This window comes from Pipra filicauda, unplaced genomic scaffold (assembly GCF_003945595.2).
Source record: "Pipra filicauda isolate LSUMZ 115617 unplaced genomic scaffold, ASM394559v2 scaffold235_size1210477_pilon, whole genome shotgun sequence".
NCBI lineage: Eukaryota > Metazoa > Chordata > Aves > Passeriformes > Pipridae > Pipra > Pipra filicauda.
Genome location: NW_024104349.1, coordinates 795,713 through 815,430, shown reverse-complemented (window position 1 = coordinate 815,430; position 19,718 = coordinate 795,713). Strand labels below are relative to the sequence as shown.

The 19,718-nt window shown below is 50.9% G+C and overlaps 1 protein-coding gene across 6 annotated transcripts in view; it reads right to left on the bottom strand.

Annotated features, from left to right (window-relative positions):
* The window catches only part of SAMD4A (sterile alpha motif domain containing 4A), a 96,931-nt gene that overhangs the window by 5,854 nt on the left and 71,359 nt on the right, over positions 1 to 19,718 (bottom strand). For 4 of the 6 annotated variants that reach the window (XR_003541350.2, XM_039381651.1, XM_027724420.2 and 1 more), the window contains exons 3-8: positions 11,692 to 11,955; positions 7,084 to 7,193; positions 6,329 to 6,415; positions 3,655 to 3,949; positions 2,089 to 2,174; positions 537 to 655 (exon numbers count right to left, since the gene is read on the bottom strand). Coding sequence is in view for 5 of the 6 variants with exons in the window: in XM_039381651.1 (XP_039237585.1) it covers positions 537 to 655; positions 2,089 to 2,174; positions 3,655 to 3,949; positions 6,329 to 6,415; positions 7,084 to 7,193; positions 11,692 to 11,955 (961 nt within the window). In the remaining variant the exon portion in view is untranslated. The remainder of the gene's footprint in view (positions 1 to 536; positions 656 to 2,088; positions 2,175 to 3,654; positions 3,950 to 6,328; positions 6,416 to 7,083; positions 7,194 to 11,691; positions 11,956 to 19,718) is intronic. The other 2 variants (XM_039381653.1, XM_027724423.2) reach the window with 1 other exon arrangement.

Sequence of the window (19,718 nt, the reverse complement as noted above, 5' to 3'; positions counted from 1 at the left end):
CACTTGCACCAGAGTGCAATACACCAGATTTTGCAGAATGAAGCAAAGGGTTGATGTTGCTAAAACTGATCTAAAAATACCTCTTCCTGCCATACCCCAACACTTCCCAGGATGACCTGAAATCCAGCACCTCCTTGGAAGTGAGCAAACACAAGTGTCCCCAACACAGCCCTTTTTTTTGCCACTTTACAGCTTTTTGGGGAACTTCACTGCTGATGCCATCAGCAAAGGGCAGCAGACACAGAGCCCAGTATTGGGGATACTCTGCACAGCTGGGAAGTGCCGGATTTGGAGCCAGGGAAACCTGGTGGGATCAGTAGGGAAGGCACTGACCCCACATGCAAGTAAAACCCCATTCCCTTCCCAGCCAGCGCCTGGGGTCTTATTGCTGAAGCTTTTCCTGCTCTCCTGCCTCCCAAAATACAGTTCTGAATCCATCAGGATCCATCCTTTTCTTTTGGGAGACACTGGTCCCACTTGGAATGCTCTTCCTCTGGCCACTGCATCCATCCTTCCCCTCCCAAAATCCCGCTTACCTCCTCTGCTGCCGATAGCCTGACAGCTCCAGGAGGGATTTCCGAGGGAAAGACCGAAAGAGTTTCTGCACCTGCTGTTTCCATGACAGCAGCCGCTTCTTCTGGATCTCTGTAAACGCCTGTCCCCCAAAAAAGAGAGAGAAAAATAGGAACTGAATGAATATTTTTCTGGACAAAGGGAGGAGGGATGTGTGTGCGGGTAAAGAAGAGCAGCTGGAGCTGGCCATCAGCAAGTCCAGAGGGAAACCCTGGTCTCCCTCAAGGATTTACTCATCTCAGGTGGAGAAAATGCTCCAGCAGCATTCCCTGTGTCCCAGAGTGACAGCCTGGCTCTGCCCTGAGGCTGCCAACCCCTTTTGGCAGAGCAGGGGCTTGATGGTGGGTCCCGACGGGTGGTGAAATTTGTCACCTGGACATGGTTCTAGAAATGCTGCCAGGGTGGGAAAAGCTGGGATTTGGAAAGCTGATCTGCCCTGTGGCATCCTGCATCCCATCCTCCTTCTCAGGGCTGGGCAGAGCTTGGCTCTGATCCTGCCACCAGTCTCTGCGGGAGGTGACCCGGGGTGAGCCCTGTCACCCACCCGGGCTCCCTGCAAAGGTCACCCCGGCAGGGGATAGACCTGATCCCAGAGCTCCAGGCAGGAGGTGTGGGTGACAGGGACACCCATGTGGCACCACTGCTAACTTTAGACCCCCAAGGTCTCCATGCTGCCAGCGGAGAGGAGCAAAGGTCTCCGGAGGACAATCTGGAGGTTAATTAGTGCCTGACTTGATTGCTCTGAACCACCCTCTGGAGGAGATGCTCTCTCCCGGTGCTGATTATGCCAGAGCCAAAGCAGAAGGTGTTCCTGGGACATGGGCTGGCACTGGTGGGAAAAGTGTAGGCACTCTGGGAAAAGCTCCATGTCCTACTGGCTTTGTTCTCCAGCCCCCACCACCTCTGCTCCCCCAGGGTGTGATCTCCTCATGATCCCTGCCATATGGGCAGGTGAGGGAAGCAGCTTGTTGTCCCAGGTACAGCCAGCATGGGTGAGAAACGCTGTAGGACACCAGGGACACCATCCCTCCCTCCCTGCCACAGGGCAGGAGCGTGCCAGAGCCCTGTGGCACAGCCTGGGCCATCCCGAGCCATCCCCCCGGCCAAGGCACATCTGCCGGGAGCGGGAACAGATGTAAAACCCCTGTTGCAAAATCCCACGTGTTGCAAAACAGGAGGAGGCAACGCCAAGGGATCGCCGGGTCTGTCTGATGGAAACCGCCCGCGCGCTCATCCCGGGATTCTTCCTTTCATCCAGCTGCCGACGGGACTGTCACGTGCCAGATGAATTTCCCAGCTCCAGGCCTTGGGAATTAAGCGAGCGTGGGGGGGAAGTAACATTTCCATGCATCACGTCGGAGCTACCGCCCGCTCCAGCCCTGTTCTGTCAGAATTACTATTAATACCCCCCAAAAATATTTGTGTTAGAAACCGAAGGGTTTACATAAACAGACACTTTGGAAACAGTTTCTAAGTGATGGGAACAACAGTCTGAGATGATCCCTCACGACTCACCTCGTGGATTAGACATTTGTCTATGAGCTGTAAATAGGAACTTATATTCTCTTCGTCGGGTCGGGAAACTAAAAGTTGTGTGCAGACTGGAAAAAAGAGAGACAAGAGAAGGGAAATGGGGATGGGGACACCCAGATGGGACCCAGGGTAGTCCAACAAATGCCTTGGACATCCCGTTTCCCTTGTAACCACGGGCAGGTTTTCTCATCAGCGGGAAAAAAAACACCCTTCCCCAATTCCTGCCGTGCCGTCCTATATTTAGGGCCGGATTTTGTTCTCTGTTATGAAGGTGTAAATCCAGAGTAACACCACTGGAGTCCCCAAAATTAGACCTGAGCAACTCAGGGGCACAGGATTATTCCCTTTTCCTAGGCAAGAGAGTTCCGGCTCCTATGGCTAAAGTCTGCCCTTGCTGCACATGGATTCCCACCTTTCCTGGAGGATTTTAACCTCTTTTGGAACTAGTGCCATAAAAGCAAGTGGGAATGAGCTCACAGAGGAATGAGTTTCTCCTGTCATAACCCCTGGGCAGGAATGCCTTGCAGTCCAGGAAGACACCTCGTCCTGGCAGGGCTTGTGCCACACTTTGGCATTTGTCACGGGAATAAAATGGGGCCAAGAGCCCCGTGTTTGGCTGTGCCTGCAGGGAATCAGCTGGGGACAAACTCTGCACCAGGTTTCTGCATAGAAAACACCTCAGCTATTTTTTTGTCAAAAAAGGTTGGAAATAGGGACAAGGCTCATATTTCTTCGTGGCATCCCAAAGAGTTTCTTTCTGATCCCGGTCTTCTGGGGATGAGATCCCCCCTTTCCCACTTCCCCAGGGAGATCTTCCTTCAGTCAGCCAGCACTGACACCTCAAGTGCCACTAACAGGGGTTAGGGCATGTCCAAGCTCACACAGATTTGCTCCAAGAGCCCTGTATAAAGCACAGGAGGTCAGTCTCCATCTCACATTGCTTCTGTCACCTGAAGTGTGTTATTCCTGATGCAAAGATGTGCACCCTGCACCGGGCATGGAATGGCACCGGAGTATTCTGGAAGTCCTGCATCTAGACTGGGGCTTAAAAAGGGGCTTGGACCCACTGACTGGCACTCCAGATGGTTCATGTCCAGCCCATGCACCACTGCTACCTCCCCACAAACAGAGTAAGTCCAAGGGATGCTGATGAAAACACCTCTGGACTGCTGGGATGACCCAGGGCTCTGAATGGGAAGGGAGAGGATGCCCTCCACCCCTGACCTGAGGGAAAGGATACTATCCACCTTGGACCTGGGGCTGGTAGAGGATGGTACTGGGGCAGGGAGAGGATGCTCTCCATTTCAAACCTGGGGCAGGCAGCCTGTCCCACCACTGCCCCTCCCCAAAATCACAGCCCACCTCCCCACCCCACACTCTTAGCTCTTACCACAGCATGAAGGGACCTCAAAAAAATCCTCACCCCTTGAGACAGGGACTTGCAGGAGCTCAGGGAAAGGCGGTTGCCAGTGCTGCCACCACACACTCCCCACCCCGAAGCAGCCCTCCCCAGCGACAAGTGGCCCCTGACAAGTGGCAGCCGCTCACCTTTCCCCATCACTCGGGTGAACTGTCCAGGCAGGTCACCCTCGGGCAAAGGGGCCCCCCCCGACTCGCCCTCACATCCCGGCAAGTGGTGCTGCTGCATCCCACCCGCGGCAGAGTCCTTGCAGTCGGAGCCCTGGCCGTCGGAGCCAATCAGGGAGGAGGGGTGGTGAGAGTCCGCGTCCCGGCTGTGCTCCTCCGTGCTCGAGTTCTGGGAAGAGTAGGCTTTGATGGGGGTGAGGATCATTTGGTGTAGTTCCTGCAGCGGGACACGCAAGTTGCCACCTTCCAGGATGTCCTGTGGGTTCAAGAGAAGAGGGTTTGTCTCTGCAGGGACAACGGGACACCAGCTACAAACCAGACCCTGACTGTGACGCCCCCGAGAACCCCTCCAGGATCCTGCTGCATTCCACAGTCAACAGCCACGTTTAATTGCCCAAGTTTTTCCCTTAGACCAGGAGAGTGTGGAGCTGCTGCAGAGACTGTATCTGATTATCCATGGATGTGTTCAGACCTGAATTCCCAGAGATAAATGTGCCCTGTCAATCACTGGGACCCAAACCCAGTAACAGTCCTGCTTCAGTGTTTCCAAATTTCCACCAGGAAGATGGCAACTCCAGGAGAGCAACTGAGCCTGGGAGATTTTAACGCCCAGACCAGCGATTATCTTCCTCCTCTCCCTTCCCTTCCTTCAGTTCATTTCAGCTCTATTTCATTGGAACTTCATTTATTAACATGGGCGTGTCTCCAGTTTCCAGCACTGCCTTCAAGCCCGGCTCCCCATTAACTGCTCTGCCCCAAAACTGCTTGCCATGGCATCCTCAAGCTCTGGGATCATCTCAGAGCCCAGGACCACTCTGGGATGCAGGAGCCAGGAAATCCCTGACCACACTGGGATGGGCTGGGAGAGTGGAGGCAGAAGGGACCAGGAGGGTTTCAAGGGGAGCAGGTGGATTGTGGTTGGAAACAGAAGGGGAGACCATGAGGCTGCAGGTGAACTGATATCCCTATAGGAAAAACATCCAGCCTGGAGATCCCGGGGCAGGTCCACCCAGGAGGGAGAGAATTTAGGTGCACCCCAGCCTTGCTCTTGGTGTGGATCAAGAACTTCCTTTCTACTGTCAGATCCTCATCCCACTGATGGGAAACAATTGCATTTTGTTTTTAATGGAGCCTGGAACAGCTCGTTGCAGGCTCCTGAACAGTCTGGCTCATGGGACACTGTTTGGAAAGAGGCACCTCTTGGAGAGAGCCCTGGATGTCCTGAGGGAAGGGACACTAAGTGGGCACATGGGATTCTGGCATGTAAGCTCCAAAATGGTTGTTCATCCTAATTCCAGCTTGCTCTTGGATGTCTCAGCTCCACTTCTCTCAAAGATATGATGTCAGTCTGCTGGGCACTGTTTTTTGGGAAAAAATCCTGCTCTGCTAACCGGCAGAGAGGGGTGGAGCACCTCTTTCCAAGAAAGCAGCAATCTTTAGCAGCGAGACACTGCCCAAAAACATCAAGTCCCACACATGCTCTTGTTTAGCAAAAAACTGGATGGGAAGCCTGGAAAACCGGGGACGTCTCCTCCCAGGGAAAGCAGTTCCCAGGCAGCTCTGAGCCCCAGCAAAGCGGGACAGTGTCAGAGCCCCACAGCCCAAACCCACACCAGGAGGGCCCAAACCTGGTCCCTGCCACTTTTCTCCCGGATTTCACGGCGTGCCGGGTCAGCTGAGCCGGGCTCCAGCTCCCGCACCGCGCCGCTCAATCAATCCCATATTTCAAAACCCCGGCGGAGAAGTGGGGGAAGAGGCTGTGCAATCGCCTGGAAAACAGAGTGCTGCAGCCAGAGGGCTGGCTCTTGGATTTAACAGTCATTATTAATAATGGAGGTAAATATGGCTTTATTAGCTCCTGCCATACTCTGAGTACAAGCCCGTATTATAAATAAATAGTGAAGCAGTGAGCTAAGGAAAACACCAATAAATAGCAACACACCACAGAAGTATTTAAAAGCCCCTAGTGGGAGGCTCTGCGAGTTGCTGTTTGAAGATGGTGCAATTAAATATAATATAATACAGTGATAATAAATAGGGAGAGGTTGGGTGAGCTGCTCTCAGCAAGGCTGTGGTGCTGCTGCTTCCCTACAGCCCTCTCTGCAGGGTTTAAGCTTCTGTGGAGGTGATAAAGAAGTTTCTAGTTGTTCTCCTTGGAAATTCAAGATGTTGTTCGGACACCAATGTGGGTGTCTGGTGTTTTATCTGGGAACAGGTTGCCCATATGACATTCCAGGAAAGCTCAGGTCTTTCTGAACATCCTGGAGCTGGCCAGGGCTACAGGGCAAATCCATTCCAGCTCCATGAGTGCCGGAGATGGATTAGGACCCACTCTGTAAAACACAGCTTGGAGGAACAGCTGGTCTAGTGGAAGCTGTCCCTGCCCATGGCAGGGAGTTGGAACGAGATGGTCTTTAAGGTCCCTTCCAACCCAAACCATTCAGTGATTCTGCGAAATAAAACCTGCACCTGGTACAGGAGTGTTTGAGACATTATTCATACGTGGCCAACCCAACATCAGACTTCCCTGCAGAAGATCCCCACAACACGTGAAACCAAAGAGTGCTTCACCCCAGAACTAACTTCTGGCTTCTTAAAAACACAAGAAATACAAAAATAGTGGTGAATTACTTACCCTTTCTAGAGATTTGAGCAGGTTTTGTCTTTCTTTTAGCTTTTGGATACTGATGACTATTTTGTGTCTTGCGCCTTTGGTAACGTTCTGTAACAAACAGCACAACACTCGGCATTAACATTCCACAGGACAGCTGGGGCCACCCAAACCCTTCCTCCCCTAAATGAAAAGGGCTGCTAGAAATTAATCAAATTTCTGAGTGCAGGGATTCGTGGGGGACACAGAAAATCACTCAGGAGACTTGCTGAAGATGGAGATATCCAGCTAGTCTGTCCCTCCCCGGTACACCTCCCACAGGGAGAGCAAAGGTGCTGCCTGGTCCCCTTCATCCCAAGGACAACGCAGAGGTGAACCTGAAAGGAGGGAGGGTTGAAACTAGATGATCTCTAAGGTCACTTCCAACCCAAACCATTCTGTTATTCTATGACTCTACGACATTTTCAAAGGAAATTTTCCCCACTGACTTTAAAGCAGTTGGCTACTGCAGATTGCGCCCCTTAAACTCCTGAACTCCATCCCAAGTGGAGAAAAAATCCAAGCACAGCTCCCAGTGAAAGGACTTCCATGCTGTTCCAGTAAGAACATGCAAGGTCTTTTTCAGGTGCAACGTGGGGGTTCTTTTTCATTCCCAAACCCAAATTTTCCTTTTTTTTTTCTGTTTGCTTCCCAACCACCCGCGGGCTGAACGCCTTCCATGGGAAGGCACGCAAAGGAAACCCGGGAGAGTCTCGTCCCCCAGGAGACGTGGGACGTACCTGTGCCTCGAGCTGGCATTCGGTGAGGGCCATCATCTCCTCATACGTCATCTGGGAGAAGAGGGCGGCGTATTTGTGCAGCCGGAGGCTCTTCAGCCAGGCCGGGACATCTGGAGCGCAAAGGAAAGGACAGGAGAGCTCCGCTGAGTTCGTGGCACAACCACGAGCAACAGCATCAACAGTAGGAGGGGCTGTTGTGGCGCCATCCACCACCCCAAAGGGGCTTTGGACACCTCACTGAACTCCATGGACCTTTGGGAGGGACATGGTGATATGGGTATGGATATGGATGGCAGGAGGAACCAGCGCCCGGATGCGGACACAGAGCTGTGGGTATGGATGGCAGGAGGAACCAGCCCTCTGACATCCTCAGAGGTTGGGTTTCTGTGGGCAAGACACTGGGATTTAGCCCGTGGGGAGACAGCACTGTGTCACTGCATGCCAAGCTCCTCGCTGCCCTTTCCCCGGGAACATGGGAAAGGCTGAAGTCACTGGCGTGGTCGAGCTTAGGAGGAGCAAAGAGATGTTTTGCAGATGGCAGACACTGATTTATGGCGTGAGGGAAGATGGCGTGGGTTTAAAATGGAACTGCTGCTTAAAGAGAAACAAAGGGATGGATTTTGGATGGAAAAATGATGTGCCATCAAAGATGGTCCCACAGCCTGTTTCAAAGGGTGCCTTGGGACCTCAAAACGCACCGACTGAAATGACTTCTTCCTTCCCAGTTGTTACCTGCAGTGTGGCACCCCTGTGCCCGGCTGGACGGGTACCCAAAAATACTTTTATCCTCCTGACATCAATGTGGTTTCACAGGGAGGGACCTGGGAGGGGAATCCTTCCTCAGTGACACGCAAAACCCCACCAGACCCCACGATGGGGTGTCCTCCATGGAGAAGGCAATGTGACAGCAAGCAGCTCCTCAGGGGTTTGCAAGTTTGGGGAGGTCTGGGGTCTGAACCTCCCCAGCTCATGCTCTGCTCCCAGCAGTACCCTTGTCCATAGTCCTTGTCCCCTTCCCCACCTGGGAGTACCATCTCCGGGTGCAGTAACAATGACAAACCAGTGTCTCAGCCCCAAACCCCACACCTTCAATGGAGAGAGCAGGTGGAGGCTCAGGAAATGTCTCTCTTGGGCCTAAATACCAGTTAGCAACACCTCCCCTCTCTTTGATTGTTCCCGAGTCCCAGGGCTGCCTCCATGGGGTTCATCCATGACCTCTTCCTGAACCAACACCTTGTCACTGGCAGGGACAGGGCAGGATGGACCCTTGGTTTGGTCCCCTGAGGCAATTTGTGCATCTGCCAGAAGTCTCCTGCTGCCTGGGCTGAGCCCAAACCCCACTCCCATCCAAGCAGAGGACGCCAAAGACCCCAAAATGCTGCGTTTTGCTCACACTCTCCATCCCCTGGCACACACAGGATTCATGTGTCAATGAAATTCCTCAAGTGCTGCACAGAAGGAGATCAACCCCACACCAAACACAAGGGTAAGGCAGTTAGTGAGCATGGATGGGCTGAAATTCACTGTTTTCCAAAAGTTCTGACATGCAATGGTCCCAAATTCTGCTACCAGCAGCCTCTTTAACTGATCTCTGTTTAAAAAATCGAAAAATTATTAGCAGAAAGCCCCGATTCCAGCACAGGCTCCAATCTCAACTTCATTTTAACACAAAACCACACCATTTTAGTGACAACACATTACAAGTCTCCCTGACTCCGTGTGCCCTGGGGACAGCTGCCTTTCCACACGTCCATGCCGATGGCAAAGCCCACGGGGGTACTTCCAGAAGAGAGATGCAACTTCATACAGATGTTAAACCCTGCAGGAAACCCGTCTCCAACCTTTGCAGGGGGTCAGAGCACAGAAGCAGCTCCTTCCCTTTGCATCAGTCTCCCTGGATCATGTCCTAATTTTGGGGAGCTATGACAGTCCCAGAGCCCCCCTGCCAACAGAGACAGTAATCCTGGGAGTGGACTGGGGAGGAGAAACCACCCCAGCACACAGAGGGATGGTGGTGGGGATTTCTCCCATCCCACAGGGAAGAAAGAGGCAACCAGGGTGTGCCAGGGCATCTAAGGTGACCTCACAGTCCTTGGAAAGTCAAACTTCCCAACTCTCTCCAGGCATGGGTGAGCCACCTGCCCACAGAGCTGCTCTTTAATCAGCAATTACCAGGAGCTGATTGCAAAGTCATGGCATGGCCATCAGGAAATCTGGAAGGAAAACAATTCACACACAGCACATCTTCAGCAGTGCCCTCCTGGCACACCATGGATACACTCCCAGAAAAAACTCCCAGCTCTACACAAACCCTCCTCCCAGCTGTGCCCCCCAGGAATCACTGGAATGGTTTGGGTTGGAAAGTACCTTAAAGATCATCTCATTCCAACCCCCTGCCATGGGCAGGGACACAGGAAGGGATGGACAGACGGATGGATGGGGTCCACAGGGAACCAAGTGTCTGCATCTACCCCTGGAGAAACCAGGGGCCAGGAAAAAACCAAAGGACCCTTCTTCTTGAGCACAAAGATGAGTGGAAAGAAATAGGTGACATGAGGGCATAAATATAAACAGAAAGGAGAGAAACAGTGACATTAAGGGAGAAGAACTGCTAAGCCATGTCAGATGAGGGTCTGTCACGGGTCTCGACTCCCCACATTCCAGATCCCATGGGTCTGCATCCTCCTGGATGCCCTGGAAGGTGCTGAAGAAGGAACAAGCTGACCAGCAGTGGGGTGACACCAAGCCACGAGAGCCTGCAGGGCTCCAATTCAGAGAAGGGACCTGTCAAAGGGAGCAGCTGCTCTGGGTGGAATACGATGCAACCCCACGAAAATGCACAAAGTTGTGCATGTCTGCAGGAAAAAGAAACAGCACAATTCGAGTGCAGGGAACGGGCAGTCCCTTTTTTTTTTCTTGGGAAAAGCTGGGGGATACAATGGATCATACGCAGCCCATGGTGCTTTGTTATTTGAGGACGATGAGCTACCCAGCCATAGGAATTCTGTCTGTAGGCAAACAAGCCTCTGCTCTGCTCTGGAGTCCAGTTCTGGCCAACATATCTTTAATAAAATATGGACTTGTTGGAAAAAAGCCCAGTGGAGAGAAGAAAGGAGAACCCCACGTTTAGAAAACATCATCTGTGAAGAAACTGGAATAGTTCAGCCTGAACAAAACACAGCAGAGGGAGGAAGACATGGCAGGCACAGACACCAGAGGCTGTGGACATCTGTGGTGTGTGTCCTTGGACAGTGGGACAAAAGCCATTTGGCTGACTCAGCAATGGGGGAATTGGGTTTGGATGTCTGGGAAGGGATGGCCCGAGGAAGGGCAGCCATATCCCAGCTGCCTGCAATGGGATGTCTTAATATGTGGAGCTGATTTAGTGGATTATTGCTTCTGGACAGCCTTTGGCTTTTGCAGACTTGGCCACATGGATTGATTCCATGGCACTGGGAAGTTTCTATTCATGCAGGTCCTGGAGCTGCAGCTGTGGATCACAGGGAGTCCAGCTCCCCATGGTCTCCTCTCCAGCTCCATCAGCAGAAACCTGGAGAAATGAAGTGTTAAACAGCCCCCTCTGCACCACGTGCTCCCAAAAAGGGTTTCCCAGGTCTGACAGGACCTGACCTGCCTCCATCGCATTCCTTGGAACCACGAGGGGGTTTTCATGCATTTACTTCATGCACATCCAAGCCATCCAGAGCCAAGCCAAATGCAGCCCCACATCACACAGAGTTACACACATCTCAATTTGTCTGCAATTAGACTAAAATCAGACCTTGTGACTATTAAAAAATATGATTATTTCCTTATTCTGACACACCATTGGCCTTTACACAATTGAGCTGCTTTGCATTAATGCAAATTGGAGTTGTTTAAATCAGTCTGAGAGCTGCAGGGTCGTTTTCTCTGTTCCCAGGAACTCACAGTTTGTATGTTTGCCCAGTTTTTATCTATTTATTCCTTCTCAGCCTGAAGTTTGCTCTCCATCTACGACTGCAGCAATAGGGATTCATTTCTGCCTTGTTTACCAACAGAATTGCATATATTTACTGCCAAAATCTCTGTGAAATGCAGGTACAATGGGACAACCAACCAAAACTGGTTTAGAACTGAAACACACAGGTTAAATTCACTGCAAATCAGTATCCCAAGCCAAAACTTCCCCAAATACTTGGTGGGTACCAAACACTGCAATGGCAAATCACACGTGGCTCGCTAAGCTTACTCTAAGCTTTTTTTCACTGTAATAAAACAGAAAAAAGAGAGAGGAAAAAAAAGAGCACCACTCGCAGCCAAAAGCCACAGGCTATGGAAAAATTCCAGCTTTTTGGAAAGCTGGCAGCTCGCAGGGTTTTGGGGCAAAACCAGCCCACTGGCACCCAAGTGCAAGATGTCAGATCGGGACCAGCTGCTGCTTGAAAGAAAACCTAACTTGTTCCCCTGAATCTAAAATTCCTAAGCCGGGAAGAAAGGCCGGAAGGCCCCGTCTGGTTACGAGGATTCTCTCCCAAAACCGCCGTGGGAGCCCAGCCCTGCCGGGAAAGCGGCTCTTCCCTCCTGCCTCTGGGTGCCGGGGGGGTCGGGGTCTGGTTTTGCACTCACCTTTCATCCCACTCCCTTCCTCCTGGAATGTGTTACGAGCGGAAGGCTGATCTTCTAAATGTTCACTCCCACCACTTCCCGAAGAGGCTACACTGCTTTGTGGAGACAGGGGGGCATGATCGGAAGGGATGCACTGGGGTCCTCTAGCCCGTAAGTCCTCATGAGACATCCATCCATGTCCTAGAGGCTGGTTTGGCACATTCATGGGTGGGGTAAGGGACACAGAGCGTTTCAAAGGGCTGTGGTGTGTCTGGCCTGAGAGAACTGAAAAAAAAATAAAATCAAAGAGGTTATTCCCCCCTCGCGGCCCGGGATGCAGCAGAGTCCCCCGACAAAAAAAAAAAAAAAGAAAAAAAATAATCAAATGAAATTATAAAACGTGTGGTGGTGGGTGGGTGGCCATGGTGCCTCGCCGATGGCTTCGCAGCCCTACCCAATCCCTGCCCTGAGCTTTGCCTCCCGGGAAGCAAAAGGGATGGGAACACCTGAAAGGAGATGGGGTTGCACGAGCCATGTGGGAGCTGCTTAATGGAAGGTGCTGCGTGGGTTGCAGCTCTAGGGAAAAAAATCAATTGAGCAGCTCTGCAGCATAAAAACCCCCAGGCTGGGGGATCCAGGGGAGGAATCTCTGTCTCTCCCTTTGGATTAGGACTTGGCTTGTGCCCTGGAACACGAGCATTTACAGATCTGCCGAAGTCATTGTGGGGGTACTTCTCATCCACAGGAATGTCTAAGCCTTGTTGAGTCCTACTAAAATCACAGAATCATGGAATGGTTTGGGTTGGAAGGGATCTTAAAGGCCATCTCATTCCAACCCCTGCCATGGGCAGGGACACCTTCCACTAGACCAAGTTGCTCCAAGCCCCGTCCAACCTGGCCTTGGACACTTCCAGGGATCCAGGGGCAGCCACAGCTTCTCTGGGCAACCTATGCCAGGGCCTCACCACCCTCACAGCCAAAAATTTCTTCCCAATATTCCATCTCACCCTGTCCTCTGGCAGTGGGAAGCCATTCCCCCTTGTCCTGTCCCTCCAGGCCCTTGTACAAAGTCCCTCTCTCCAGCCCTCCTGGAGCCACTTTAGGCACTGGAAGAGGCTCCAAGGTCTCCTTGGAGCCAGGGAGCCTTCCCTTCTCCAGGCTGAAGAATGTGGCACTTGGCTGAGCTCCCATCAGCAGTGGGAACATCCCAGCTCAGCCCCTCTTCAGGTGCTCTTCCAGCCACGTGCCTTTTCACTCTCCACAAGACCAAGCATTCAAAACAATGGTGAAAATACACCCCTGACAATGAGGTGAGGCTGAATAACCCCCTTCAAAAAATAATCTTTGGATTTGCTTTTCCTTCCCAGGAAATATGGGTTTGCATTTCCTGGCTGGAAGTTTGATGCTACCAAGTACAATTTATTTTTAACAAATAACTTCTACACTGACAGGACAGGAGAGATGGAGCAACTCCTGTGATTTGGAGTCATTTCTTGAGAAAGGTTTTACAATGGGTAGGTCTTTACTTGCCTTTCATTCAAGCACAGAAATATGTCTTAAGTAGGCTAAAGTATTAAGTAAACCCCAAATCATAGATTTCCTGGCACTTTTTGGTGTCAACCAACTTGAATAGACTTTTAAGTACAATTTTTACTGAAAGGTCTCCATTTTCCCACTGCTCCTCTTCCATACTGTCGCATTCATTTTTTGTTCTCTCCTTAAAATTTCAGTATCTTTTTCTTGGGTCTCTTGGGTATTAGGGGTAAGACATTGTATTTAGAGGAAAAGATCATAAAATGGTTTGGATTGGAAGGGACCTTAAGGACCATGTTAAAGACCAAGGGCAGGGACACCTTCCACTAGACCACGTTTCTCCAAGCCTCGTCCAACCCGCCCTTGGAACACTCCAGGGACTATCTCTGTTTCCAGTAATGAAAAATGTATGCAAAGATAGCTCTGTTTGCTTAACAAAATTCAAATTCCATCATTTGCAGTCACTAAGCAGCTGGTTAAACCATAAATGCTGCTAGTATAATGTAATGTATGGATTTAGGATGGAAACTATGTGAAGTTTCCCCGCTCCAGGGAAATCTGAGGGCAGAGGGGTTCAAATGACCTTTCAGCCCATACGAAACAGAAGCAAAAACTTTTTTTCAGTTCTTCTTTCCAAATCAAATTTCTAAACTGTACAAAACCTGGGGGAAATCCATTGTTCTCGTGGCTTTTCCTCCTAAAGCATTAAAGCCCTAAAGCTCCTTAATCCCCCTTTTTTGCATTTACAGGAGTTCACCAAAACCACTCAGGCTCCTCCGCATGTTGTTATTTAATATAAACGAGTCTTGGTGGAAAACCCCCAGCCAGGTGCACTGTGCTGTAAAAGTTAAGCCAGGCTTAATTCCCAGCTCAAGCCTGGGGGGGAAAGCTCACCATCAAAGCCATCCCTGCTGACCAGGAGCGGGATGGAAATGAGGGACTAGTGGGGTTATAAAAGGAGAGGAGAGAGAAACACCGGAGCACGTTTGCTTTTATTAAGCACCTCTAAAAAGCAGCTGGTGCCAAAGGCAGCTGATGGATGAGGCCAAAACCCTGTGGATTTCTGCAATATCCAAATAATTCCTATTTCTGAAAGGGTTTTCTTGTAGCAGCACAGAACACTGAGTCTGAGGGAAGCACGGGGATGGCTTGTGGGGAAGAATTTGTTCCCTTCCCATTAAATAAATAAAGAAACATCTTCCACAAATCTCCTGGCAGAAAAGGAGATCCTGAGATTGCTTTCAGAACAGTGTTATGCTTCCCAAAGTTGTGATGTGATGCATCCTGATGGGGGAATAGCCGGATTTAAGATGGTCTTGGCCAAGCTATTTTAGCTCTTGGCTTTGCAATTGTAACCCTAAAAGCAGCACCATAAGAGGGCTCTGTAGATGTCACATCACCCTCCCAGGAGAAGAATACATCTAGCATTAAAAAAAAATAAAATACAGCGGAATTATAGGGAAAAAAATGGGTCAGTTGGTTGAAATGCATCACCAGGGCTGAGTATCACACCTGCACCGCTCGGAGCCCCAGAGCAGTGCTTACATCACCCTCTCCCCCCCAAAATCCTGCAAACAAGGGGATATTTTTGTCTTAAATCCAGCCCAGATTCCTTCCCGAGCAGCAATACCCTTGCAGACTGCTGCTCTTCCATCTTAATTTTATGTCTCCTAATTAGAAACCAGTGTTGGCTGGAAGAGAAATAACAAACTCCACAGGATGGACAGGGACAATTACAAACCATCCAGCACAACGGGTAAAAATCAGTTCCACTTCTGTCCCTGCATCCAACAGAACATGTTCTACTAAGCCAAATTTTGAGTCAATCCACACAACTTCCCGAGATGCAGCAGGGATAATCCCTCTGCAAAGGATGCTGCAAGTCACCAGCTCTTTGAAACCACCCCAGCTACTCTGGGTACCAGACAAGGCGTTATTTAAGAGCTCTTAGCACTGGCCAGACTTTAGGCTCCACTTCCCTGTAACCTGTTTCCATCAGCACTCATCCTTAAAAACACTGCAAATCCCGGGATGGCAGCTGCCAGGTGTGCACACCCTTCTCCCTCTTTTAATTTGCAACCCTCAGAAGGAGGATTAATAAATGCCCAATTTTATTAATGCTGCTGCTTGTGGTCACAGCTTCAGTTTCTTGAAATGGAGGATATAGCCAATTATTTTCAAAGTATCAGTTTAGTGTAGGTCCTGACCTGCTTTTGACCCTCCTGATTGCTTTCTGGTCCAAGGTGAATCCAGGGCTGCTCCCGCTAAAATAAATGCTCCCTGTGGGATTTAACTTCAGCAGAGGCAAACCACGTGTGACTTTATCGCCTCGCACTCAAGCCTCCTCTCTTTTATTGCAAAAATATTAAGCTTTAATTCAAAAAGGAAATGTAATATATTCTTCTGGGGCAAGATAAGCTCCCAGGAGGTGGTTGGACACGCCTGCCTTTCTGAGTGCTGCGGGCTGGGCGAACAAAGAGCGGAAAGCACCGCTCCGGAGGGCAATCCACGCTGGCACATGGATACCCTACGGCTGGTAAGTGTGTCCCACTTCTGGTTTAGAAGTGCTTTCCTGCTGTTTAGGTGGTGCAAGAGCCAGAGCAGATCCTGGTCCTCCCCGGGATAAGCATGTTGGTGTTGCCTCTTTGCTCAGCCCGCACCAGACCGTGTTTCCTTGCAAGGAACCTCTCTGTGACCTCCAGAGTGGGATCAAGCTCAGTTTAATATTCCCAGGTAAAAACAAATCAAGAGGATGGAGAAGGAGGGATGGCAACAACGCATCAGCCCTCCATGGCAGGCGGTGGCTGCAGAGCATGGAGCAGCTGGGAGCATTCCTGTGGGATGTCCACCATCTCCCCAGGCAAATCCAGCTTTATCCCAGACCAAACCCTGGCTGTGCTGGCAGGCACAACAACACACTTACAGAAACTCTGAGGCTGCAAGTGCTCTCACCCTGTGAAGCCTTGAGTTTGGGATTTTTTTCCCCCCCTCTCTTCCCTTTTGAAGTGGTGTTGCCTATTTTGGGAGGCAAGGGCTGATTTCAAGAGGGTTTTTGTTCGCTCAAGACCATGTGGGAACAGCGTCAGACATTTGTGTTGTGGTTTCTCAGGATTTCTGAGCCAATTTTTTTCAGCCTGAGAAGGGAAAAGCCACCCGTTCCTGTAATTAGAGCTGAGGAATCGGGCTCTGCAGGCAGACCTTCCTCCACACAGCGTGGGATGGTGCTCGCTCCCCCTCTGCCCAACGTACCCTTCATTAAATCTGGCCTGAAGTGCTGCAAAAGTCCTTGACAAGGCACATGTGGGGCTGATGTGAGTGTTTCCAGCAGAGCCAGACCCACTGCTGGGTACAGAGGAGTGTTCAAACCATCTCTGGTCCCCATCAGGTCCCTGACAGCTGGAGGATCAGCCCACAGTCCATACAGCAGGTTACAATTCCAAGTAACATCATTCCCGCGGCTGAAGAAAGGAAAAACTGCTGCAAGGTGCCTGCTGAACTCTTTGGGAGGTTTTTTTTGTTTGTTTTCAGTCTAAAAATGGCACTTTTTGGCCGCAAAGCTGCTCATGGTGCCTCCTCAGGTGGTGTCTGCTCATGTACAACTCCTTTCCTGGCCTGTACGTACCTGGAGCAGCAGCCTGACCCCAATCTGCTGTAGGAAGCGGGGATGTTTTTAATCCACTGAGGGCACACAGTGTTTTGTGCAGCCCGGAGGCTCCCCCACGGAGAGGGAACACTGAGCAACCCCCTCACAGAGCAAACCCCCAGGTTCAACTCAGTTCTCCCCTCCGCCTCCTCCTTGCTATCCCAGTCACGACGCATCCTCTCCTCCAGGAAGGCTTCCCCGCACTGGCAGAGCAATCCTTGTGGCTCTTCCAGCGTTCCTGGGCCGAGGACCCTTGGAAACAGCCACTGGTGGGTCACACTGCTCTGTTGGCACCTGGCCTCCTTCCTGGGCACCTCATTCACCCTCTCCCCACGCTGCCCTGGGCAGCTCCAGCACAGCCAGAGCAGAACCCGAAGGAACATTTTTCGGCTCAACATCCCCTAACCCTTGGAGCCTTTTGTTTGTGCCTCTTTTTATTTTATTTTTTTTTGTCTCCCTGTGTTTTGTGGTTGTGACTTTAACTGTGTTTGTAAGAGATGGATAATCCCCCTGAACCAGGGGGTGATATAAGCCATGAAGGGGTGAAACCCAGGGTCCCAAATGCTAGAAGCCACTGGGTGTAAGGAAAATAGTGGTATTAGGAAATCAGTGGTATTAGCCCCTGCGTTAGGAAAAAAACCCATACAAGTAGAGTCCTGCCTCAGGCAGAGAAATAGGAAGAAGCACAGACTGCAGAGAAGCCTGTCAAGCAAACTTTTTTTTAAGAAATGACGTTTTCAAACACAGTTTCCTGTTCAAGAAACTAGACAGAGAAACAATAACCCATTTGTTGCTGCTCCCTCCAAGCAGGGCACGCGAGGCACCATCCAGGTTCGGTGGGAAGGAACCCTCACAGGGGGTTTTGCAAGTCCCTGCATGGCACAAACACTCGTGGATCCGCTGTTTGGCTCCGTCAGGAATTGCTGTGACTGTTATTTACTCGTTTGTGTGGCAGCAGGAGCGGGGCTGAGTCTAAAGATGTGTAAACGCAGCCCTTGGTGGCTTCAGCAATCCAACGGGATGCATTTCTGGAAGGAAGCCCAGCTCGTCACACCAAGGAGCAGGAGCGTGGGAGCTGCCTTTGGTGTCCTTCATAGAAACCTGGAATGGTTTGGGTTGAAAGGGACCTTAAAGATCATCCTATTCCAAGCCCCTGCCACAGGCAGGGACACCTTCCACTATCCCAGGTTGCTCCAAGCCCTGTCCAACCTGGTCTTGGATACTGCCAGGGATGGGGCAGCCACAGTTTCTCTGGGCAGCCTGTGCCAGGGCCTCACCACTGTCCCAGTTCAGAATTTCTTCTTAGTATTAATCTCACTCTCCGCTCTTTTAATTTAAAACCCTTCCCCCTTGTCCTGTCAGTATCTGCCCATGCAAAAGGTCCTTCTCCCTCTTCTTTACAAATCCCTTGAAGTACTGAAAGATCCGTCCGTGGGGTTTCCCACCGGAGTATCCAGCAAGGTGGGAGCAAGGCAGACCAAGTGTGAATCCTATCCCGATTTAACTCACAGACAAAAAGATGCATAAAACAGCATCTTGGGAAGCTGGGAGTGGGTGGGGGATGGAGGATTAGGGTCACGTTGCAAGAAGGTGCTGCCCCAAACCAGGTGGCTCTCGGGGTAAACGCAACGCTCCGATTTCCAGGCCAATAAATGTGGGTTTTTCTCCTATATTTACACACAAACCACAGATAAAACAGTGTCTGAACCCTGGGAAATCCCAGCCTGTCAACAACAACACTGCTGTGCTGAACCAAGCCTCCCTAATTATCCCAGAAAATAGTTTTTGCTATGGGCTTCTGGGAGAAATTCCTCTCCTGCTCATGGATCAAGCCAGATAAGCGGCACTGGGACACAGAAACTCTCCTTCCTTCAGTCCTTTTCCACCCAGAAGAGATGTCCAAGAGCATTTTCTTTGGTCAAGCAGCAGCCAGGGCTCCCCACTGCCTCAACCCCTGGTCTGAGAAGCATCTACCTGCTGAGACCTCCACCAGCATCAGCTTCCACCACACATTACACTCCAGATGGAGAAACCCCTCCATCACTTACAGCTGGAAGAGGTACATCCTTTACATAGCAATATGCAACCTGTGGAAAACTGGGAGTCAGAAAGAAGGGTCTGAAACCAGTCAAGGGCAAGGGGTGAATGCAAAACCTCTGGAATTTCTCCAAGACAAATTCCTTGGGGTTTCAGCCTTATCAGCTTCCTCTGGCCTCCACCTCTGGGGGACTCACATGTCCTGTCACAAGCACCCTCTGGATGGGCTGGCAACTCCTTCTGCTCTCTTCTTATTCCAAGAGCATGAAATCTTACCAGCTCCAGAAGAGGAAGAGAAACCTGTTGGGTCTCCAAGGCCACAAAGGGGAAAATGCAGTATCCAGTTCCCCACATGAGAAGATGCAAAAGATGGTGCCCAGCAGGGACATCCCATGACAAGGGGAATGGCTTTAGACTGACAGAGGGCAAGGTTAGATGGGATATTGGGAAGAAATTCCTCACTGTGAGGGTGGGGAGGCCCTGGCACAGGTTGCCCAGAGAAGCTGTGGCTGCTCCATCCCTGGAAGTGTCCAAGGCCAGCTTGGACAGGGCTTGGAACAACCTGGTCTAGTGGAAGGTGTCCCTGCCCATGGCAGGGATGGGCTTTAAGGTCCCTTCCAACCCAAACCAGTTTGGGATTCTACAATTCCATGACTCCCAAGCCCTGAGCCCTGCAATGCTCCCCAACAGCAACAGGACAGCCACGGCTGGTATCACAAAACATGGATTCATTCTTTCCCATTACTGCTCCAAATTAACTCAGCTCAGCTTTCCACCTCCTCTACATACCGACAGCAGATGCATCCTAAAAATCTGCCTTCATCATCCTCCAAAA